This window comes from Peromyscus californicus, unplaced genomic scaffold (genome assembly GCF_007827085.1).
Source record: "Peromyscus californicus insignis strain IS unplaced genomic scaffold, ASM782708v3 Scaffold_5__1_contigs__length_169319896, whole genome shotgun sequence".
Lineage (NCBI taxonomy): Eukaryota > Metazoa > Chordata > Mammalia > Rodentia > Cricetidae > Peromyscus > Peromyscus californicus.
This window is the reverse complement of record NW_026294573.1, coordinates 130,890,736-130,916,629: the sequence shown is the minus strand read 5'-3', so window position 1 is coordinate 130,916,629 and position 25,894 is coordinate 130,890,736. Positions and strand designations below refer to the sequence as shown.

At 39.7% G+C, this 25,894-nt stretch overlaps 1 protein-coding gene across 10 annotated transcripts in view; it reads right to left on the bottom strand.

Annotated features, from left to right (window-relative positions):
* Window positions 1-25,894, bottom strand: part of CUNH8orf34 (chromosome unknown C8orf34 homolog) — a 470,016-nt gene that overhangs the window by 198,137 nt on the left and 245,985 nt on the right. For 7 of the 10 annotated variants that reach the window (XM_052716420.1, XM_052716411.1, XM_052716414.1 and 4 more), the window contains one exon: window positions 25,720-25,855. In XM_052716420.1, the coding sequence (XP_052572380.1) occupies window positions 25,720-25,855 (136 nt within the window). The remainder of the gene's footprint in view (window positions 1-25,719; window positions 25,856-25,894) is intronic. The other 3 variants (XM_052716412.1, XM_052716416.1, XM_052716419.1) reach the window with 1 other exon arrangement.

The following is a 25,894-nucleotide window of genomic DNA, read 5'->3' as shown; positions in this document are numbered from 1 at the left end:
GTATTAATTAGGGCTCTGCATTTTCACACCCTTTATCTTCCATTCCCTATTTATTTTGGGGGGGATTATGGGGTGAAAAGGATCATTTATCTGAGAATTTGCCGAGTTGTTGAATTTACCTCACTTGTTATACTGCTGGATGGTGAACTCTGATCAGAGGTAATTAGAAGAGCTGTCAAGAAGCAACAACTGATAAGGAAAGAAAGATCTAGATTCTCAGCACGTCCATGATAGACCGAGTATATTCTACTTCTGGAAATATATTTTCTCTAGTGATTATATGATGCCCCAGTTGGAAATGCAATGGCTGGTACAATTTTCTGATCTTCTTGAAATTTCCTAAAATAAGACTTTTGAAATTTGCACACCTATTTATGTTAAAAAAATTCTCACTTTATTACCTATTCTATATTAATAAAATAACATTAGAAACCTTAAGTCCTAAGTGTTCTGTATTTGAATCATTTATTTATGTAAAGATAACACTAACCCTGCTTTCCTTCTACCACATAAAATCCCAGCTTTCATAGAAGAAGGCTGCTGTTTATTTTAGAAACTAAGTGGGAAAAGGTGATGAGTTTCTCCAACTAAACTTGACTCACATTTGTACTAGCATAGTTCTTATAAATAGTGGTCCTACATTATTATTGTCAAATATCGTGCTGATTTTATATTCTTCTTAGAAATCACACATTATCTTGGAGATTAAAGTTCTCTATTCTATCAGAGCTCATAATAATTTTCAAAGCGTTGCTGCAAAGAGCAAAGTCTGGAGCTTGGAGAAAAGACTGGCCAGCCTTCTCAACGATCCTTCTTCTCTTCAAGCAGTATGTTCCCTAACAAATTCATAACCGTTCCTTAGAACCAGGATTTGCTGTAGTCCCAGTTTCCATCCAAACTGTCTCTTAACTCCTGCTTCTTTACACTTTCATAACTTTGTGTGATGTGGAGACATATCACATGGAAAATGGTGAGGTTCATTCGAATTTCACCCTTTCCTGGATCCTTCATTTTCTTTTTCCCTTGACACACACACATTCAGAACCAACAGTGGCACACATTGGATCTCAGAGAAAAGCCCCCAATGTAGCCTGTAATTTTATGAGTTCACGGAACGTTTAAAAATAAACAGGGTCCAGCTGGTCACACAAGGCTTCATTCAGAAGGTGAAAGAAAAGGGAAACCAGGCAAATGAATGCAGGGGATGAAAGACACAGGGAGGGAAAGAGCAGCACAATGTCCTTCCGGGGCTTCGTGGGATCCTTGCTGTTCTAACAGTTTTTCATTTTCAATGTTGATGTAAAAATGTTAGTCAGTATTCAAAACAGTTGGAAGGGAAGCTCCCAACACTCCTCTTTATCCTGACTGTTGACTGTTTTCATAATCCTGATATGAAAAAGAGCCCCCGAAAAACCTCCTGTCAGGAAATGGAAAACATACCATTTTCCATTGTTTGTCTGGCCATCACCTGGATTTTTGTTTTGGTTTCATGTAATTTTTGCATTCTGTTTTCCCTTAACACACATATTTAGGTTATTCAAACATAAATTTTCCTTCTGAAACTCAAACCTCTTTCTAGACTTCCCAAATGTGTCGTTTAAATCCTTACCATGTTTTAAATGTTCCTGTCTCACAGTTCTTACTAGTGTCTCTGTTTCTCTTTGTCTGCCATCAAGAGACAAAAGTCATGTCGCCTACAGATTCTCTTGTGGTATTCCCTCTGCAAGCACTTGAGTAGATACTGACAGCAGAAGCAGATTAATGTTCCCCAGAAGGTCAGGGTGGGCTCTTTGTTTCTTTGTTATGAGTCACCTCTGAGGCTTCATCATCCAGCACAGTTCAAAAACTTGGCGAGCCACAACAAAGCTTTAAATTGACTTTAAGTCACAATTTTGACGGAATCTCATAAAGGTACCTTTAAACAAAATTTGAATATCCAAATCAACACTCTTCATGACAAAGGTAAAGTTGTTTGCCAGTTGTCATCTACACGATGACTGTCACAGGAACTTGGGGGTCCTGTGGTCTCCTGCTCTCAAATTCAACTTCAAATCACCACGTTCCTCTCTGCTTAACATGACTAGACTATAAAAAGCTTACTCAAGGCTAAACTTGCTGGTCATTCTCAACCAAAGACCAAGGCATTCCATCTCCTTGCTGTCACTTGACAACAATGAATCCATGAGATATGGAAATCTCTCAAGTGACTGTTCCAAGTCCAGCCACACAAAATGGTTGCCTTCCTACTAAGAACTCAGTGGAAATACAAAGATTAGTTGTTTCAATTAGAAAAAAGTAAGTGGGGGCTGTGTAATGGGTAGTTTTTGTATCAACTTGACATAAGCTAGAGTCATCAGTGGAAGGTGCCTCTGCTGAGGAAAAGCCTCCTTGAGATCCAGCTGTAATGCATTTTCTCATTTAGTGATCAATGGTGGAGGGCCCAGCCCATGGTGGGTGGTGCCATCCCTGGGCTGTTGGTCCTGCGTTCTTTGAGAAGGTGGGCTGAACAAGCCATGGGAAGCAAGCCAGTAAGCAGCTCCCCTCTGTGACCTCTGCATGAGTTCCTGCCTCTGGGATCCTGCCCTGTTTGAGTTCCTGCCCTGACTTCCTTCAGTGGTGAACAGCAATGCTGAAGTGTAAGCCAAATAAACCCTTTCTTCCCAACTTGCCTTTTATTCATGGTGCTTCATTACAGCAATAGAAACCCTAACTAAGACAGTCTGAAGTTTAATTTTATGAAATCTATCATAAAATTAGTTTAGATAGAAAATATTGTAAGTAATTCCCTTCTTTGGTGTCAGTTTCTTAGTCGATTTCCTGTTGCTGTAACAGAAAGCCATATCACAAGTATGTCATATCCTAAAGAAAAGACATTTCTCTCAGCTCTGAAGGCCAAGAAATCTAGCTTGCAGTTGCCAGCATCTTGACAGGGCCACTGTGCTGTGTCATAACAAGATGGAAGGCATCTCACGGAAAAGTAGAATGTGTTAGCTCTGCTTTCCTCTTTAAAAACAAACTTTCTTATCATTTATTTTTATGTGTATGTGTATTTTATCCAAATATATCTGTACACCTTGTTCCTCCAGTGCCTATGAGATAAGAAGATGATGTTGGATCCTCTGGGACTGGAGTTACAGGCAGGTATGAGACACCACATAGGTGTTGGGAATTGAACCCATCTCTTCAGACCCTCTCTTCTTATAAAGCTGCTCAGGAGGACCCAGTCCCATCTCTAAAGTCCATCAATACATAAATTTGAGGATAAATTTCCCAACACGCCAGGCTTGACTAACACATACAATCCAAACTGGCAATGGCCACACAACAGGGCAGAAGATCCTCTCAAAATATGGCTGTGGGAGATCAGAAGGCTCCATCCCCAAATACGCTTCTTGGGCATGGGATTAGTTTGAGAAATAGCAGAAAGAAAAAAAATCTGACAACAGTATAGAAATGAACGCTCTGTAAGGGAAATTTACATCGATAAAAGAAATGTCCATTTGTGTCCTTGCCTGCGCCTTAGTGACAAGCATGGAAGGAGGAAGTAAGACCAGCAGACTTCTTGTCTGCAGAAAAGGAATCCACTGAGTTCGGATAACTAGATTTGCCCTCACTTACCCTTCCCTGTACCCTCTCCATGCCTGCCCTTCTCCACCTGTGTGCTCATAAGCTTATCTTCTCCTGTTAATCAGTCTTCTGCTATAAAAGGTGTCACCTAAAAACCCAGAAAGAAAATGATTTTCCTCCCTTATTATTATACTGCCCTTAGCCTCATGCTTCTGTTTAGCAAATGTGCTAGTCAAACCAGCTGAATCTTAAACTACACTAGATAACTTTTAAAGGAAAGTAATTCCCTGGAAGCCCAGTATTGATTTACATTCATTTTAATACTAATTGAATGAGAAATAAACCATACCACATTGTGTTTTGTGTATATATTCCTTAGATGGCTCTTAGCTAATATTTTTTCAAATTACAAAATGAGGAAAATTTACAATTTTAGTAGTAGTTTAACATAGATGAGGATTTGTCTGAAATTCTGACGTAAATGTGATGCTGAGAGGGGGCAGTGTGGCTCCCTGTTCTCCGATGGCCCTCTATTTTATTCATTTGGATGGTTGGGAAAACTTATTTCTTACAGTGAAACAAGATTTTTTTCCTTGACCTTTACTTAGCTCTAGCATAGATGTCATTAAATGCAGCTGTTTCTTTTCTCAAATAATCTGTTTCTTCTCTTTCAATAACGTGGCACCAGCATGGTTTAACTTGTTTGCTTACAGAAGTCATGTGACAATCCTCAATACTCAGAGGGTCACCCATACGACATAGAATATGCTTATATTTCTTAAAAGTGGTAACACAGTAATTGTTCAACATAGAATATGTAGATCCACAGAGTAAAACTTAGTTTGGAATATGCTGGATGAGACCATGAAGTTGGGTTGCTGTCATATGTTCACCTTTGACCAGTTATAACTTATGGTTTTAGAGGTTGAACCAGCTATAGCTCTAGACATAGCAATTGAGTTCTGGAAAGAGTCAGCATAATTATCTACTTTACTACTCAAAACATTTTTGAGCATCTGATATGTGTTCTATAGTTGTGTTCAAAATGGAAAATGAGTTAGCATATAAGACTCTCAGTCTAAGCTTTACATCGATTCAATTCTCTACAGAAAGACACACCAGTCTACTAAACCATACAAATGATGGACATAATATTTACAGGTACTATATGAAAAGTCTAATTTAGCTAGAGCACTAAACTTAGTCAAGAAATTGAAAAAAAAAAGCAGAGGGTACAGATGCCTTCTAGGATGAAGGAAAAATGTTGTTCATACAAAAGCTCTAGATCATGAATGAGGACCAAGCCCTACGTCCTACAGGCACAGTTACTGAGTGGGCAGAGATAGGTTTGCTGTTAAGCCCCTCCAACTGTCCTCAGCTCTGAAGATCATTGTTCCTGATTCTTCAGAAAACCACCCCAGATGTGAAATGCCATTTCCCCGAGTTGATAATTCACCTAAACCAAACCCCCATCAGTCCAATGAGCTGTTTTCATCTCCTCATCTCCAAGGGAGCCCACGCAGCCATCCAAAGGTTTGATTGAACGGACTGCCACGCCAAGTGATAGATGTATACATTTGTTATTTCAGAGCTTTATTCATAGTCAGGAAGATGGATGGGATAGTATAGCAGTTACTTTTCCTGTTGCTATAACCAAAACTTGACACGAAGCAACTTAAGGGAAGAGGGGCTTATTTTGGATACATTTTGAGGGAATAGTTATCAAGGGTAGGAAGATGTAGTAGCAGGATGATGAGGCAGTGGGTTGGTCACACTGCCTCTAAAATGGTAGAGAGTAGACAAAAAATAGAGTGGCTATAAGACCTCAAATCCCACCCCCAGTGATCTACTTCCTCCAGGAAGGTTCTATCTCCAAAATAACTTCCCTAGCCTTCCAAAGCATCACCACCATCTGAGGACCATATGTTCAAACACAAAGGGCCTAGAAAGGACATTTTGTATTTAAATAACAACAAATAACAATGTGAACCTTAAAACATTTTAATAGATGAAGCAACTAACATCAGTCCCATCCATTCACCTTATAGACAGTACAATTCTTGCAAGCCATTTTATTTCTTAAATAAGGTATTAAATAGGCTTAACTGTTTTTGTTTTGAGAAGGAGGAGAGTTTTAAAAACTAGCTGTTTTAGATTTACAGCAAAAGCAAGAATGTATAGAAGATGTTTTCTACATGCCCTCTGCTCAGCCCGCACGCACGCGCGCACACATGCACATACACACACACACACACACACACACGTCTTTATAAAGAATATCTCTGGCTGGTAAGATGGCTGAGCAGACAAAAGTACTTTCTTCAAAGCCTGAGAATCTGAATTTGATCCCAGGTCCCACAGAGTAGAAGGAGAGAACCAGTTCTTTTAAGTTGCTCTCTGATGTCCCCACATACTCTGTGACATGTACATGTACAAATAAAGAAATTAATAAGTAAATAAATAAAATATATTTTTAAAAGCAAGTCTAGGTCACCGTGGTTACATTTCCAGGCTCTCACAAAAACAAAGGTGTCAGATGTGTAGGGCTCTAATCTAGAGACACAATAATAACTTCATTCCCAAGATCATTCAAGTTATTGGCCTAATCCAGCTCCTTCTGATTACAGGTATGCAAGCCCTTTTCCTGGAGGACTGTCAGCCACATCCTGCTCACCAACCACACCTAAGTATTTCCCAAAGTTGTGCTCAACCAAGCAATGGCACCTTGAACACTTCTGTCCATCCCTTCCACCAGCAGGAGAAAGCACCCTGCCTTGAGAGACCTATAGGATGAGTCTGATCCTTCTGGAGTCTCACTCCCTCAATATCAATTGGCTGTGGCACACAATGTGACGTTGAAGAATATGTTTAGAAATTACCCCTGCAGATCACCTTGTCTAATGTCTTAGACAGAACCTTCCTCAGATGGTTATTTAGCAAATGCTTTAAAAAGGTCAAGCATTACAGCCCACACTCTTGAGGACAGTTGGCCTTTCAGTTCCACTGCTACCTCACTTGTCGCATTGCCCTTTCTGAAGCAGAGTAAAGCCGGGATATGCTTGGCTTTTCAGAATGACAAAAATAAGTATATTTTTCTTGCAGGGAATTGCCCTTCAAATATGCATAGCTCTATTTATTCTTGTCCAACACAAACTATAAAATCTTCCTAATTTTTTTAAATGTTTGAGGTAAGGAAAATTTATATTTCTCCTGTGTTGTGCAATTAAGTGCTAGAGCCCCTAGGAAAAAATTTAATGGCAGTGTACACACACACACACACACACACACACACACACACACACACACCTTTAAGGATAAATATAGGAGTTATGTAGTGTACTGTCACTTATAAATGAAATGGGTACATATTTAATGAAATTCCTTGGTTATTTAATAACTGAATGATTTCCTAGGTCTTCTAAGTTCCCAGTTATTTCTGAATGACTAGATCCCTTCTACCTAAAACTTCTGCTTTGCTTCGACCCACATCTCACATGAACAAGCTCATTTTCTTCTCGAAGTTTGTCTTGCCATTGAATGAAACTGTTAGAAAGTGATTCCATTTAATATTTTCAGGAAATGTCTTTCAAAGTGCACTGATGAACTGTGATCAAGAACTCAGATGGAAAACTACCACCATTAGGACTGGAATACTAGTACCAGGAGTTTCCAAAGGAGGGAAGCAACAGTTAGAAAACATTACAGAACACCATAATTGGTCAAAATGCAAAGAACATCTATAGTACAACTCCCTCATCTAAGGCTCAGGGAACATCATTGGAGAGGGGGTTAAAAAGACTATAAACTCCAGAGGACCAGGAAATCTGCTATGAGATTTTGTCTCACAGAAATGACAGGGAAACTTCACTATAATACCTCAACAATACGGCTGCCTAAATAGGACCTGAAGGAGGACAACACCAGTAGACATGCTGTGGTGGTTTGAATAAGAACGCCTTCTAGAGAGTCATACATTTGAATGCTTGGTCCCCAGACTGTGGAATTGTTTGGGAAGGATTAGGAGGTGTGGCCTTGTTGGAGGAGGTGTGTCACTGGGGTTGGACATGATATTTCAAAAGTTGCCTGGGATTCCCAGTGTTCTGTCTGTCTGTCCATGGTTGTAGATGAAGAAGTGAGCCCTCAGCTGTGTTTTATGTTCCATCATGGACTCTAATCCTTTGAAATTGTAAACAAAATTAAATTCTTTCTTTCATCAGTTCCCTTGGTCATGGGATTTTGCCACAGCAACGGAAATGTAGCTAAGATACATGCTAACAAGAAAGGATGATATCTCATAGGGCCCTAATCCTAAACAAAGAACTACAGGCAGGTAAAGAAAGAAATCTGAGAACAGAAGAAATAACTCTTTTTCAGGAAGAAAACTCTAATTGGTATTATTTGGTTAGCCCTGAAATTATATACAAACAAGAAACACTAAAGGAACAGAGCAAGTTATAATTATATATTGATGTGTGTGTGTGTGTGTGTGTGTGTGTGTGTGTGTGTTCTCCCCTTCCTATCTTCTTCCTAAGCCTCATACCCCTTCCTCACAGCAACTGAGGTGGTGAACTGCCTCCTTGGGTTAGACTTCCTGGTTAACTCCTTGCTAGGCTCTTTATAGAGTATGTCTGTGGCTGTTACTATTGAGTTAATACTCATAAACTCAGTTTTAGGAAGATATATGGCAGAATATGCTCAATAGAATGGCTATCAGTACTAATTTTAGAAAGTAATGTGCCACACACTCTTGCCACTAATTTATGCCATTGTCTAGTAATTAAATGTGTTCCAGACATTGTTCTTTGTGCTGGGAGTATAACAAAACAAAAATGACCATGAATTTAGAGGGAGCAAGGTATATAGGTATATGGGAAAGATGGAAGGAAGGAAAAAGAAGTGAGGAAATGATATATTTATTTTTTAATTAGAAAAAGTATTCTAGTCCTTTATTCCTAAATATTGATACTGAATAGTTTCATTTTTAGTCATCCTATTAACTTCCTAGTGGCTAAAACTTTGCTTAAATATAAGTGCACATTCCCTTGTTAGGATACTTGACTAAAATATTTGAATAAAATGTTTTCCAGGGATAATTAAAGTGAGTTAAAATGGCTCAAGAGCATTAAATGTCAGGCCAGTTTTTGAACTAGGGTCACAGATGTTATGAATCACAGCAACCCAGGAGCTACAGTCTCCCTGGCATTTCACGTCTTCCTTTGCTTACTGAGTATCGTGGCTTTATACACACCGAAGACATTCCAGGAAGATTGGATTTAGCCAAGTTGCTGGGACAGCAGCTGCCGCTGGCCATAGCTTACCAGGGAGACAGGATACAGAAGAGAGAGAAAAATTCAACCCCTGAAGCAATACTGAGCTGTTGATGTTAATACTCCCTTACAATCATGTCCAAAAAAGGAAATTTAAGATCTGGAAATTGGAAAGAAAGATGTCTAATTTGGGAAGCTTGTATCACATTTGGTTTGATTCATGTTAAGGGAAGCTATAAAGCATTTCTATGATCTTGTTTTAACCATTCAGATATAAAGGCATTTGTGAGTGTTAAGTCCATTCCACCCAACCCACAATTTGATGGACCAAAACATATATGTTTTGATACTAATACCTACTATCTCTATATATATTCTAATAAATATATTCCCATAGATATAATATATAGATAACATAGAGATTAGGTAGCTAGGTAGATGGAATGACTAAAAGGAAGCAGAACTCTGATATATTTCTATTTGTAAAAGTCACTGGCATGATAGCAATATTCTCTATCCTCCAGTAACAACTGGTATGCACTGGGTTCATTTCTCTCTTTTTTCCCATTAGCATTATGTGTCTACATTAAAAACATTCCAGCAATCTGGGCAAAGTGGTGTGAGCCTGTGATCACAGCACTTGCAAGGCTCAAAGACAGCCTAGGATAGACAGCAAGTTCAACAAAACAAAACCAACAAAAAACCCTAAAATGATTAACTGTAAACCCTTAACCAAATAGGTTAACATATTGTAGTGACTTAGTAACCTATCCCATTTAAAAACATATGCATTTTATCAATTTTATTGACCCAAACAGAAACACTAACTTTTAAGAACTTTAAAAGGGAACTAATTGTATGAAAGACAGAGAATCTCTACTCAATTTATTCTTTCTAAATTTGCTTCTTTTTCTATTAACACAAAACATAGTTCAGGACACCCCTCTACAAGTATCATGTATTCTAACAATCCCATTAGAAATACATATAAAATGGACTTAATCCATCAAATCATGATGTGGTCATGATTTCCACATCAACAAATAGGAAGAGGACCCACAGTCCTTGCTCCCAACGCAATATCTAACAGTCAGTTTGAAGATCCAAGAGTATTTTGCTTTGTTTTTCAAATATGCATCCTCTCTAAAGCAATTGCTATGGGATGTAGCTAAAGTTTTCCTGCCTGGCCCACAGTCAGGACAAACTCTCTCACCTGCCAGTCCCACAGTCACTCAGACCCGACCAAGTAAACACAGACACTTATATTGGTTTCAAACTGTATGGCCATGGCAGGCTTCTTGTTAACTGTTCTTACAGCTTAAATTAATCCATTTCTATTAATCTATACCTTGCCACGTGGCTTGTGGCTTACCGGTACTTTACATCTTCCTTGTCCTGATGGCGGCTGGCAGTGTCTCTCTCACCCAGCTTCCTGTTTTCTCCATTATCCTCTCTCTTAGTCCCGCCTATACTTCCTGCCTGGCCACTGACCAATCAGTGATTTATTCATTGACCAATCAACAACACATTTGACATACAGACCATCCCACAGCACTTCCCCTTTTCTTTTCTTAAAAAGGAAGGTTTTAACCTTTACACATCTCCAAAGTCAGCTTGGTATATTTGGGAATTTGGGCGTAGCTTTTTTTACTACTTCCTGCTGGAGGGGGGCGCTGTATCTTATGGGGACACAAAGAATATTTTAGGGTTATGGAGTAGTCCATGAGGGTGTATTGTCTGAGCCAGTTGCCTTCAAACCATTGTGGATGTTGGATCATCTGGGCCATGGCGTCATCGGAGACCTTTCAGGTGGTCTTGGCTGGTCAAACCTGATGTGTGTTAATCTTGAACAAATCCATAGCCTCTGGCTTTCTGTGGTAACAAAAGCAAAGACTCTTTTCCAAAGTAACATATCCTTATATCCAAATTTTGAAGTCAAGTACCTTTAAAATATACATTTGGGCATAACTCAACAGCTTTTACAATCAAATGTTTTTCTGTAGTTAAAAATCCCAAAGACAACACAATCTAGATTTTTTGTGTAATATTCATCTTCACGTGGCTTATTTTTTATATTAATTTTACTGTCTCTTTAAAGAAGTGGAAGGCTGAGTGGGAGAGACACTGCCAGCCGCCATCAGGACAAGGAAGATGTAAAGTACCGGTAAGCCACAAGCCATGTGGCAAGGTATAGATTAATAGAAATGGATTAATTTAAGCTGTAAGAACAGTTAGCAAGAAGCCTGTCATGGCCATACAGTTTGTTACCAATATAAGTGTCTGTGTTTACTTGGTCAGGTCTGAGTGCTTTGGGACTGGCAGGTGAGAGAGTTTGTCCTGACTGTGGGCCAGGCAGGAAAACTCTAGCTACAATGGGAAGTGACTTTGAAAGAATCTCTGGCATTGGAATAATTTTGAGAAGTCCACCATTCTGTTTAAGTAGCTGGCAATGTCCATTTTGATCCAAAATACTCCAAAAGAGATGGGACCAAGCACCAGGCAATTTATTCTCATTGATTTTTAGAAAGTAGTGGGAAGTCCACTCATTCTGGAAAAATGTGGTTAGTTTTGACAGTAATGTTATATTAGTCACTTTTTTGTCTCTATGATAAAACACTGGGGTTAGAGGCAATTTATGGAAGGAAAAGTTGAATTTGCCTCACAGTTCCAGAGAGAGAGTCTGTAACGGTGAGGAAGTTGCGGTCACGGATGACAGGAGCTGGGAGATCATATCACTATCCACAGACACAAAACAGAACAATGAAACTGGAAGTATGATGAGGCTATGAACTCTGAGAGCTTACACCAGTGGTGCGCCTCCTCCAGCAATGCTGTCACCTCCCCAGACAGTGCCACCAACTAGGGACCAAGTATTTCAATACCTGAGCCAATGGGGAGAAGTTTTCATTCAAACTACCACACAGGGTTGTCACATGTCACATGACCGCATTATCCCCTTCCTATCTTCCTCCTAAGCCTCCTACCCCTTCCTCACAGCAACTGAGGTGGTGAACTGCCTCCTTGGGTTAGACTTCCTGGTTAACTCCTTGCTAGGCTCTTTGTAGAGAATGTTTGTGGTTATCGCTATTAAGTTAATACTCATAAACTCAGTTTTAGGAAGATATATGGCAGAATATGCTTAATAGAATGGCTATCAATACTAATTTTAGAAAGTAATGTGCCACACACTCTTGCCACTAATTTATGCCATTGTCTAGTAATTAAATGTGTTCCAGACACTATTCTTTGTGCTGAGAGTACAGGAACACTTGAAATATACAAAAGTGTTCCTACACATAAGTCAACCCTCTTCACCAACCTGTTTTCTTATAAAGTAGCTTTGGCCCTCCTGTTAACAGCCTTTCTCAGGGTTCTCAGTTTCCAGAACTTGTCCAAAATATCCTGTGTTTCTTTCTTTACTATTCTGTCTTAGGTAGTTTGTCATAGCAACAGAAAAAAAAAAAAAAAAACCTAAGACAGGAAGAGGCCAGAGGAGAGACCACAATGAGAATGTAACAGTCTACAGCCTGGAAGACACCCCTCGCCATAATTAAACCATGTTGACCCCTGACCTCAAAGTTCCAGATTTCAGAATAGTAGATGTAAGTTTCTATCATTTATTAACTGTCTGGTATATGACACTTTTTTTGGAACAGCTAAACAAATTAAAGCAGCACCTGAAATCTGAAGCTTTGGGGATTGTTAAAAGCTCTCAAATTGAAGGCAAATAGAAAAAGACAGAAGCAATATCTCATTGGACAAGGGGGGAACTGATAGCGCCACAGAGAGTTTGGTATTGTGAATGACTCCAGAAACTCAACAACAGATAATCTGATCTAATTGGAGTAATCACTGTAAACTGAAACAAAAAGAGCCACATAAACTTTAAAAAATTAATTTAATTGTTTTATTTTTGACATAACTATATGCAGAACTTTTCAAACACTCTCAGTTTTAAATAATTTTGAGAATCTTAAACTGCACTAAAATATGCAATAATGTAATTCTTGCATTTTTATTAATAATTCTTGAGTTGTCAATTAAGTAAAAAAATAATTATTCATTTTAGAAAAAGAACAGTCCTCATTATTGAAGGATTTTCTACTATAGAAGCAAGAATTTATGTAGAAACATTGTACTGTCATAATGGGATTCAAAATAGATATATCTCTATATTCTACAAAATAGTATATTTTATTTCTATTCTTCACTACCAAATGGCTAGAGAACATCCCCATATCAATGGAGGAAAGTTGCTGACCAGTTTGCTTCCAGATTTATAAAACTTATATAACCCAAGGCTACCTGTCCAAGAGTGGCACTGTATACAGCAGGCTAGGCCCTCCTCCATCAACTAGAAATCAAGACATGACCACAGGCCTGTCTGATGGGGGTAGTGCCTCAGTTGAGATTCTCTCTGTTAAGGTGTCTCTAGTTTGTGTGGAATTGACAATAAACTAACCCATACAGTTAGAAACTGAAGCAAGCACTCTTTCCCACTACAACTCAGATGAGAAATGTCTACTCCCAAGTCCATGTAAGAAACCAAGTTTACAGAGGTTATCTAATTTTCAAAAGTATGCAGTGGTCAAATTGGGATCTTAGCACCGTGCCTCCTGCTCTGGATCTCTAGCTTTTTAAGACATAACATGAAAAATGTATGTATGTGTGTACACATGTGCATCTAAGTCCACCCCTACCATGAATCAAAAACAATTGCCAAAGTTACAGTGGATCTTGCATTGATTTATAAATAAAAGGACTATGTAATTGATTAAAGATTTGAAATGAGGTGGTTCCCAGCTTCATGCAGAACTGAAATAAATAATGAAAGCCATATAGCAATATTTCTGAGGGCCTGGGCTTATTTCTATAGCAACTCTCTCCATGAAATTGCAACCAATTCCATTTAGCAGGGAATAGATATCACACTATGATGCATGTGTGTCCATAGCTCTGTCTAATCTATTCTAGCTTAGATCTTGAAAGTTCCAGAACACAGTCTGTTAAAGACTTGATTCTACAGCTAGCTCTCTCACAATATCATGCAATCTTTACTCTACTCGGTCATGCTCAATGAATATGGTTTAGATCACCAAGGATATGTCCTGAAAGGGATACTGAGGTGCTGATCAACTTCCTCTTCCTTTCTTCTGCTTCCTTGTTCAGAAAGTGAGCAATTTTGCTCCACCATGAAGGAGCATATAAAGTAGTGCTTTACCACAAGTCCAAAGCCATGAAGCCAATTAGTCATGGATGGAAATCTCCTTAACCATGAACATAAACAAATCTTTTCTCCATACCAAAATTAATCTCTCAGCTATTTTATTATAGTTATTGACTACTGACCAATATACATTTATTTCCATGCCTGATTTCAGATAATAAGTTTCTGGTAGTCATGAGTGCTGACTTTTATTCTTAAAGGTTATCCTAGTATCTCATGGAGAGTTTGTACAAGATCAGTGCATTCAGTTTCAAACTGAGTATTGCTGACACTTGAGTATCAGTGAATATTGGGAGCCTATGGAGAACCTGCTCCAAGGTGACCTCCAGGATAAAGCAAGTAAATCCACAAAGGCAACAAGGGCTAGATTTTTTCTATCTGAGGGTATTTAGAAATAAGTTTATTTATCTGACTGGTAAAATAAGAAAACATACATGCTTTCTGATTTTAACTTTCTCTTTTACTTCATTGTAAGAATGCTCTCTGACTCTTTTGTCTCCACACAGATATATATCTCCACATTGCTATGCTGTGGGATGTCTTTCTGTATGCTGTGAATATGTGTTGCTCTGATTAGTTGATACATACAGCTGTTCGGCCTATGGCAAAGCAGTTTAGAGGCAGGCAGGGAATCCAGGATAGAGACAGGAAGAAGAAAGGCAGAGGAGGCAGAGATGCCAGCTGCCACCAGGAGAAGCAAGGTGTGAAAATACCAGTAAGCCACAGCCATTTGCCAACTTATATATTAATAGAAATGGATTAATTTAAGATATAAGAACTAGATAACATGAAGCTTGAGCCATAGGCCATCATAATTGATATAAGCCTCTGTGTGTTTACTTGGGTCTGAGCAGCTACAGGACCAGACAGGACACAGGAAAACTTCCAGCTACATTGCTACATTCTATACATACAACTGTATGTCTTTCTTTACATACATATAGCCATACATCTCTATACACAGTTACATCTGTTTTCACATGTCTACACATCTTTTACATACATTTCTCTTCTCGTATCTTTTCTATACAGCTTCATCTTCCTTACTTCTACACAGTTACAAATCTCCACACAGCCACAGCTAAGCATCTCATTTACATAGCTCTCTCACCAGAAAGCTCTTTACACAGTTCCTAGGCACAGCTCCCTACATAGCAGCAGCTCTGTCACGCAGCTCTCTCTCACACACTTACACACACACATGCTTCTACATTATTCACTCACACTTTACTCATTCACTCTTTCACCCACTTATTTCCTCACACTTCTCTCATGCTTCTTCTTCTTATTCTCTCACCCAACACACACACACACACACACACACACACACACACACACACACACACACATACACACCACTCACATTCTGAAGCAGCTGTTACATAACTCTACACAGCTGTCTCTCTCCACACCGCCGCTGCTGCTTTCCCTCAGCCAAACACTAGAAAATTATAAGTTACATTTTTATGGCCCAAACCATTCTCAAAACACAAGATAAGTCACGTAGTTTCTCTTAGGCTAGTAATGTCACATTGGCCGATGTGCGTATCTCTAAGTTGGTGAGGGGTCCCAGACATTAAACAACTGGCTGAACTTTGAGCAGTCAGGGTATGTGCAGAAAAAGAGCTACTGCAAGGACTATGTCTTGTTGTAAACAGCCTGGCCTAAATTTAGCAATAAATAACACCTGGGAATTAGTCTTTGTTTATATTCTGTAGGGGCAGTTAAGTCTGTATAGAGTTTGTTCTAAGGATTTTGAAAAATGTGTAAAAGGCTGTCTTTGAGACTGAGAATACTGTTACTTTCCTGTTTCACTAAAGAAGAATATTCTGTTAATATTTCTGTTCATCAGAATTATACAGCTTAAACAGAAATCCACAGCTAATGTGTACCCAGAGATGTAAAACACACTACCAAAGGGCTATGGAAAGCACCCCACAGCTGTTCTTATAGGGAGGTATAATGGTGGCTCATAAGAAATTTACAGACAGAAAACAACCAGTTTCCACAGCCAGTGACCCCACGGCTCTGCCAGGTGGGGCTCCCCATCAGGGAGTTACACATCTGGTGGGTCGACTTGTCAAACATCAGTTGTCACCTGCTGTATACTCCCACAGCCCTCGGCAAGTGGATGTCTCATTATATACATGCCTCTAGTGGAATCCTTTACTCCTTTTGGATGAGAATGTCGATTTTATGAAGTATGTAAAATACATACATACATACATACATACATACATAAATTTAAGCCAGTGAGAAGTAATTGTTTTCATTTCTCGGTTCATGCTTATTTAGTTCACCTTTCTTGCTGATGGCAAACTGCTGAATTAAATCCTATAAAAGCAGTTGGAGAAAATGTACACACAAGCGAACTGAAAATAATGTGTGATTCCTTGTGCAGATGCTGTAGCAGCTAATAAATCCTAGTATGGATAGTTTACAATTAGTTCACAAAAGATTTGGCTTTGGCCTTTTCCTCAGAGTGCTGTGACCCCAAATAATCTCTTTCTGTTTTAGCAATTCAGCTTGCAGCCACTCACAGGAGTTTAGTACCACGGGGCTAAAGAGAACCAATAATGAACTTTCAGTTGCGTGGCAGGCAAGCTTTGAAATTCATTGAGGTGTTCGGAAGCAAAACTCTGCTCCAATTCCGAGGCTGCCTTCTCTGAGCCAACATCCCTGCATGTTCTCTATAATCTAATTTCTTTCAAGATGGCTTTCAGCTCCCCAGCCCTGTTTTGTTCACAATTGATGCTAAGCATGAAGGCATGCAAACACTTGCACCATCAAAAGCAAATGGCATCTTACCACCCGGAACTCCCTGGCAGGAGTTCACAAAATGAGATTTAACTCCTCAGCATGGCAGGGGACAGACAGAACTAATGGGTGGTCTTTCTAGAATGTCCTATAAGCTTCACTGAAACAGCAATGGGGTGCCTCAACCCCAGCATTTCTCTGCTTATCTTGACATCAAGCAGCTTTAGGTTACTGTGAAACAAAAACTCAAGACATTTAATAGACAAACTTAATGTAAAAGAGGTTTTTTTTAATTAATGAAAGACCAAAATAACAAAACAAAACAAAAGACCCACACCATTTCTTTAAACCACTGAGGATTGCTGGTAACTTCCAGAAATTTATATAATTGACCTACCTGCACTTTACATTTCAGTTGAAAACAGCAAATGTGTCTCTTACGCAGTGAATCAGATCATGTGACTCCTTAGTTTATTCAAAGATTTCAAACTATACCACTGGGATGGTCCAAAGACAAAACAAGATGGCCAACATCTGATTAAAAATCCACCTCCAACAATTATAAGCATACTGCTATACTCCATAGAGACAATGTTTTGTTTACCTAAAATGGCTTTCTACTGGCTTCTTTTCTTTATGATCTGAGGGAGGGGCAATGAGATGTTCTACACTGGAATACTTATATATCTTGGATGTCATGTATCTATTAACTATGATATTAACTATGGCATTCTTTCAGCAGTCAAATGATGTCATGTGTTTGTTCAAATTACACAGATTATGTCAAGATTCACAATGGAATAGAGCTCTGAGAGGTCTGACAGCAACTTCAGCCTAAAACACTACCATCTTCCATATGTACTTTCCTGACCATACATGCAGAACTTTAGGGAAAAGCTTAAGAGCCTTTTATTTATTATAAGTATGCTAATCAACAAACTTAAGAAGTTGCTTTTAATCTCTTACATACTTGTAGCAAGTAACACTGCAGGGTCTTTTAATATGTGCTGGTTTATTTCCTTGTAGATGTCTTGAACACCTTGCCAAGTAAAAGCAGTGATTGGGTGTTTCTCAAAAGCTTTAGTCAATGGCAGCAGCTTTTTATTGCTGACCATGTCTTCCAATGGCTTCTGACTAGAAGAGGTCTGTCTAGATGTGTCTTTTGGATATGGATTTTAATCGCTTTAGATATGCACCCAGAACAGGGATTGCTGGAAGGTATGGTCTTTCTAGACTCTATCCTGAGGGACCTCCATGACGTTTCTCATAAAGGCTGTATTAATCACATTCTCAGTTTCCTACCCAGCTCAACCATTCACCCTTGCAGGTCAGCTCCAGGGTGTGGGAACTTCATTTCACAGATGGAACCTAGCTTTTCTGACTGTTTCTTGCATTGTTGGCCACCAGCTAATGTAGTGTGAAGGTAAGATCACTGCTGTCCCTCTTTAAATCAGGCTGACTTTTGAATCTACTTTCACTGTAAGTCCTGGTGAGTCTTGGTAAAGAGATGCCATTTCGCGTTAATATTCCTATATTTTCTTATCCATCAGCTCTGTATGTGTCGAGTTTAGTGAAATTTGAAATGAGCCTGGATCCTATGTCTCCCTTCCTTTCTGGGAACAAGTGCCTATGAAGAGAACAATGGTAAGTTCTCTGATCTTAAGTGGAATAGTCATTTTTTCTGTGCTGGTCTAATTGGTAGCACTGGATCTTTGACTCGCTCAGTCCATCTGAATTAGGGGCAGTTTTGTATAAGAAATATACCCATAGACTCCTACATTGAATGTTTGGTCCCCAGATGGCTGAACTGTGGTTAGGTTAAGGAGGTGAGGCCTTGCTTGAGGAAGTATGTCACTGGGGACTGACACTGAGCTTTCAAAGCCTCACACCATTCCCAGGGACCTCTTTCTGTGATGTGTGTGTGCTTGCAGTTCAATATGTGAGCTCTCAGCATCCTGCTCCATCCATCCTCTGCCTGCTACAATACCTCTCTGCCATGATGGTGATGGACTCTTATCCCTCTGGAACCAAAGTCCCAAGTAAACCTGTCATCCATATGTTTTATCACAGCAATAGAAAAGTAACGAGTACATCTTGCTTCTTTGTATTTTTGCCAAAACTAAGTCGTATAATGGTGTATTAATTTATTATTTTTTAAATCATTGTGATAGATGCCTGACAAAAAACAATTCAAAGTAGGAAAGAGTTATTTTAGCTTACACTTTCAGAATGCTCAACTCATAATTTCTTAGCCCTGTGGAATTGGGCAGAATGTCCTGGAAGTAAGAGCCTACACAGGAGGAAGTTATTCATCTCATGTCCACAAGGAAGCAGAGAAAAAAGAACATTCACGCTCAGCAGTGTTCCTGGTTTTCCCTCTTTAATTCCCTGCTGGCTCCAAGACTAGGCCTGGTGCTGTCTAGATTCAGGATGGCTCTTCCCTCCCAGTTAGTCCTTTCTGAAAACACCCTCATAGAGACATCCACAGCCCCAATATTCTAAATCCAGTCAAGTTGACAGCACAAAACATCACTCCTGACCCTGAAACATCTGGGATCTCATCTTCTTCTTGTCCTGAACCCTTCCTCCAACATCCCTGGCTAAGGTCCTTCCCCAGACTTCCTCCCATCACTGCCCATCTTGTAGTTCCAGTTGAAGGAACACAGGACAGACCATCTCAAAAATGTGCTATATGCTATTTGCTATTTGCATATCTCGATTACTTTGACCTAAAGACTTTGAGAAACAGAAACTGCTCTGGGAGCCTATGGTAGTTAATATTGATTGTCAACTTGACAGGATCTTGAATCATCAAAGAGACAGCATCTGGGCAAGTCTATGAGGCATTATCTAGTTTAGGTTGGTTGAGGTAGTTCAACCTACATTGCATGGGGTGCATAAATGTTAGAAAGATAACTGAGACCAGCATTCACAACTCTCTGCTTCCTGACTATGGATCAATGTGAGCCGATGCTGCACACTGCTCCAGCTATGATTTCTCTGCCATGACAAACCCAAACTGTGAGCCAAATAAACTTTTCCTTTCTTACTTTGCCTTTCTGAAGTATTTTGTCCCAGAGGCAACAAAAAGAACTAATACAGAAACCATCTTTCCTTAGCTGCTTATATAGACAGATCTTCCAAAATGACCTCAATTTTCTTTAAGAAATTCCCAATTCTTGGGAATCCATGAGCCAGAGAAGATGAATACTATTCATCTCACAGCAAAGCATACTAGGAGGCCTGTGTGAGTCCACCAGAGGAAAGCTCACACAGGCAACTTTGTCCCAGTGCCTGTGGTTCTTCTTTCCAAAAGGTTGCTTCTCCCTCTGTTACCTGCATCTCTCAGGTCTTCTCCCTGATGAAGAAGGTACTTAAGGTTTCCAAGCTTACTGACTTGGGGCTCTTCACTTTCTTTCTTGTGATTTCCCTGTGTACATAGTACATACGTACCTTTCCTCACACTGGTTAGGAGTAGCCTGTTGACTAATTCATAGACTAAATAATCAAATACTTAAATGACAAAGGGAAAAAGATCTCCCTTACTGCACACAGTATTTCTCTAAAGCAAAGGTTATTCCTGGGTGAGGTGAACTAAGGTCCTCTGCAGCATGACTGCTTATCTTAGGAGTCAAGAGGAACACTCGTTACTATGAATATGAGCCCAATGTGATCAGCTGCATTGATTTTTAAGAGAACATAGTTTTATATAATCTTGATAACTGACTAGTATGTTTCACATATTTTCATGATAGTGAAGTTCATGTTGAAACCTAACTTCTACATGAAGTTATAAAATGGTATGGGAATACAGGACTTTGGGGAGGTGGTTATGTCATGAGGTTACAGCCCCCATTTATGGGGTTAATGGCGTATTAGAAGATATTCCAGGACTGAGGATGTAGCACAGCTGTGGAATAGAACACATTGTTAGTAAACACAAAGCCTCTGGATCGGGGTTTGGTCCCTTGCACTGGAGAGGAGGAGGAGGAGGACAAAGAGGGGAAGGGAGGGGGGGAAGGACAGAATGAGGAGGCTTATCTTCTCTCATGTAGGTAAACATTAGCTGACTTGGAGATCATGAAAGACAGACTCCTCAAAATCTTCTCTGTAACCCTCTCCTATGTCCCCAAGAACATACTAATTTAAGGGGGGAAAAGTATCACAAATGCACTTGTTAGAATCTGCAATACCATGTAGAAGGCAGCTGGAAATATCACAATTATCCCCAACATTAAGACACAATTCCACACAAAGAGGAGAAAGGTGAAGCCCATTGCTGAAGCCCATTGCTGAAGCCCATTGCTCAGAAGAGGGTTTTATAGATACATTCTACAATTTTCCTTCGATTTTTTAACACTTTCTTTTCCTTATGTTTTTGTTTGTTTAAGAAAAAAAAAACTGGATCTGAGGGACAACTCAAGTCCCCAGTAGAGACATGACATTCTAAACTGTTCTAAAGAGTGTAAGAGTACAAGACATACTATTGACTCATCCCTTAAGTATCACAAATGGTCCTGTCAATCACTTGGACAGGAAAGCCCTTCTCAGGAAAGTTGCTCTCCACAAACTGACAGCAAGGCCCCATTGCTGAAGACAACATTCACACAAATCATCAAACATGAGAAATCGAGCTGGTGCCTACATAGAGCCTTCACCACTCTGCTCTAGTGTCTTTGATAAGGGAAGGTCCTCTGCATGCTACCAAAAGAGAATCATAAACACCAAGCCAACCACAAACTCTTTGATCTACAGTGCTGTCCTACCTGCTAGGCAATGGTGGCACAGAGCTTGTTTGAATAACCAAGCAATATCTAACTTAAGGCCCACTCCACAAGATGAAACCTGTATCTGTCAATGCTTATGCAACCAAAAACCTGAGACTAGATAGCCCAGGGACCTAGGGTAAAACCAGGTGCTACTATTCTAAGAAAAAAAGTAGCAATAAAATGATACTCTGCTGTACTCATAGATCAGTGCCTTGCTCAGCCATCACCAGAGAAGCTTCCTCCTGCAGCAGATGTGAATATAAAGACCCACAGCTAGACATGCAGAGAGCGGGAGACCATGGAACACTCAGCCATAAATGAGATGTCACCATCCAATCTCTCCCCTAAGAGCTCAGGGAAACCCATGAAGAAGAGACAGAAAGATTGTAAGAGCCAGAGCAAATGGAGGGCATAAAGAAAAAAAGGCCCTCTGAATCACCTAAGCAAAGCTCACACGAATTCATAGAAACTGAAGCAGCATGCACAGGACCTGCACTGGTCTGCACCAGGTTCTCTGTGTATGTATTATGGCTTCCTGTTGAGTGATTTTTGTGGGATTCCCGAGTGTTTGAATGAGTGGGTCTCATAGCCTCGTGTTTTCTCTTGGGTTCTTTTCCTTCCGTTCGTTTGTTTTGTCCAATTCTTTTTTTAATCTTACTTTGTTTTATCTTATTAAATTTATTTAAAATTCTTTTTATCTTATTAAGTTTTTTTTTTTTGTTTTATTTTATTATTATCCCTTAGAAACCTGTTTATTTTCTAAGGACAGACAGAGAGTGACTCCAGATGGGAGGGGTGGTTAGGAGGGACTGGGAAAAGTACAGGGAGGGGAAACTGTAATCAGGATATTTTATGTGAGGGAAAAAATTTATTTTCATTTAAAAAAAAATTAAAGGGGAGAGGAGGTAAGAGAGTAGACAAGCATGCTTCTGGATGCTATGAACTTTAGCTGAAGAAAAGAAAGAACACTCTGAAAGTTCATTAGGAGTTTGCACCTAAAATTAACAGCCTTGTTCAGTGACTAATACTATTTTAACAAGTTATTTAATCAACTTATGTCTCGTTTTCCTTATCTATTAGGGTAGGATAATACTATTCATTAATTCAGAATTTTCTGAAAACCACAAGTTAAGGACATCCTTACAAGATTTGTTAATGGATAGTGTGAAGGCTAAAATACAACTATTGAGACACACAAGAAAGCAGGAATATCTCAGTCTTTAGCAATGGGACCCTGGCTGCTTGGAGCCTGATCCAGCAGCTTGTGCTGCTTCTGGGAACAGAAGAAAGAAGCTGGTCGGGAAGTGTAGGGTCGGAACCACAGAAAGAAGCTGGTTTGAGTCTCATCCTTGACAGCCAGCTCTGTGTTGGCTAGACACTGAAAATGTCCTTGTTTCTATGAACATTTCTATCCTGGCCAGAGGACAGAAATCCTAAAATCGTTTAGAAGAACTGTTTCATGTTCTGATTTCTTGTTTTCAATCTTTCTTCTCCTTTTCCATAGAAATGAATGACCACAGCAGCCTGGAAGCTGTGTGTGATCAGACACTTCCCTGGTCCCCTAAGCTGTACCCAAAACTGCAGTCCAGTCCAGACACCATGGTAGAGAGGATCATGAAGACATTCTAGGACAACTGGATTGACCAGGTCATCTCTGCATGCCTGAACCTGGTAAAGCCTTATTAATCCCTAGATGGACTCCTTGGGAGTATAAAAAACAACAATTAAATAGTTGTCTTTTCTGTAAAAGAAAAAGGTTTTATTACACTGTAAAAGGTTTTATTATAACAAGGAATTTAAATCTTTTTATCTCTCCCACCTCATAAAACTTTTATTTTCACAAAGTCCTTGCAACATTCTCAGAACTGAAATGTTTTAATTTTCACAAATGATTGTGAGGTGGGACCCTAGCCAATAGGGGAGCAACACTGTCACCCCTTACATTAGAACAAAACCAACTGAACTTCCGGTCTCTGCTCATTTGCTCTTCCGCTTTGGTGAGTAGCCTGCACTTCTGACCAGATATAGAGTTTGTCCCTGTTGAGGTCTCTTTCTTTGCAACTCCAGATTTACTTCTAATGATGGCAATTCTCCCTTGGAATCCACTCCCGTAGGCATGAGTTCTGCCTGCCCCCTTTCTCGTATGCTATCACCTATAACAAAATTATCTTCTGAAACTCAACCTACCTTGTCTGTGAAATTCATTCTGTGACATTGCCCTGGGGTGGCTTTGGAGGTCACTGTAAGTCTTGGATCCTAGTACAGCCCCCTTTCAAGTTATTCTCACCTGAGGCAAGAGGGTGTCGGCCTCAGGACCACCTGTCCTCCTCTTTTCAATGCCTTATTCAATTAGGTCCTAACCCAGACTTGGCCATGGAGCTGAGCCCTGAATGGACAAATTTACAGTCTAAGAAGATAGTGAGATGTCTGCTTCTTACCCTCTCACAAAGGATCCCTCACAAATGACTCCAGAAGTAAGACCAAGTAAGCTCTTAACTATCATAATAGGCCCTCCATTTCTCTCAGGAGGCAGTTCTCTCTGAGAATCCACCCTCTGCATTTCTGTCACTCATACAGCAGATGTTCTTTAGTAAATCTCTTGTGTTGATGCTGGCCCTGTAAGTACTTCCATCTACATTCTGTTCCTGACACATTGGAAACCAAAATATTACTTAGTTGAATATTTCTTGAATAAGTTCAGTTACAGACTCACTTTAAACACAGGTTGCTTGTGATTGCAATCCAACTCTATCATTTTGGAAGTGGAATGATGAAGAGCTAAGCACGTGCTTGATCTTTTCTCAACTCAGTCTTTAATAGTTTAGCAAGATATTTTGACAGGCATTCCTGTCTGGAAAGGAACACGCATCTTGATCCAACACACCTATAAATGTTATGAAACGCCAAGCATCAGCCCAATCCAGTCAAATTGTACTTAGAGAAACATAACATAAAGTTTAAGACAAAAAGCCAAAGAACTCTCTTCCATAGATGACCTATAATGGCAGGCAAATGTCTGAGTTTGAGGCTAGCCTGGTCTACAGAGGGAGTTCCAGGACATCCAGGGCTACCCAGAGAAACTGTCTAGAAACACAAAAACAAACAAACAAAATTAATAATTTTCTTCACAGCCCTAATAAAAATATAAAGACACTGCCCTAAGTGTTCCACTTCTGAAGCGATGTCCCTGTTCCTGTTTTCACTGAGCTTTAGTGTTTCTCTTAATATCCTCAAACAACTTCCCTTGATTTTCTGGAAGTTTTCCTTTATGTGTTTCTAAGCCAGTGACAATTAAAATAAAAATTCCAAGGAGTAAAGCCAAAGAGGAAAAGCTACAACAATCCGATTTGCTTTGCCTACCCTTACCCCCTTCCTTATTTCCAGCCACTAATCCTCTCTCAAGCAGCACAATAGAGCAGCCAGACACAAAGAAGGGAGATAAAGTTGGCCAGCTACTGCATTGTCCTTGTTAAACTGAACCATTTACATAAGGGTTAGGAGGCTTGTTTTATCATTTAAACAGACTTAAAAGCCCTTTGCAAATGAGATTTAGTTCCTACAAAAAAGCGAATTGGTGCTGTTTGGTGAGTTGCTTCTAGCCCACAGCTGACTTGGCAGTAACCAAGCTGATTCTTGGGCCACATGTAGTGTAAGCAAAGATTGCTTCCAGCTGCTAAAACCGGGAAGCCTCAAACTGATTAAATTCTTACCAGGAGGTGAACAGGATGAGGGCCAGGCTCAAAGGCCAGTCATACCAGAACTTGAACTATACCTGAACAAACACTTTTTAGGCAGGTGCTTTAAAGGTGGCTCTGAATGTTCAAAGCCCCCTTGAGTCTTCTCTTGAAAGAGAAATGAAGAGCAGACAGGCAATGAACTGAGGAGACTGAAAGACTCAACACAGTCTCCAGCTGTGAAGTGAAGACAATCTAATCTCTTTGATTCATTGTTGGTCAGACTGGCCTTGGGCAAAAAGATATACTGAAAAACTAACTCCTTCCAGGGTGTCAGAAAAAGGTAATTAGGAGAAAAATGTGTTATTAGCACAGAGTACACTCTTTGCTCCAAAATCTTGGATTCAAAAAGACCTAGATGATGATTCTGTACACCACACACCAACTATATGTTTTACCTGGCACACCTTGAGCAGATGTTCAGTGTGACTTTGGCCTGTGGCTCGGCAGGGTGAGTAGGACGACCTTGGTTAAATTTGCTCCCCGAAAGTACCAGGGTGGTTACGCCCTCCATTCTCAAATCATCCAGATCTTCTGCAAAAACACAACAACAGAGAGAATTAAACACAGAAG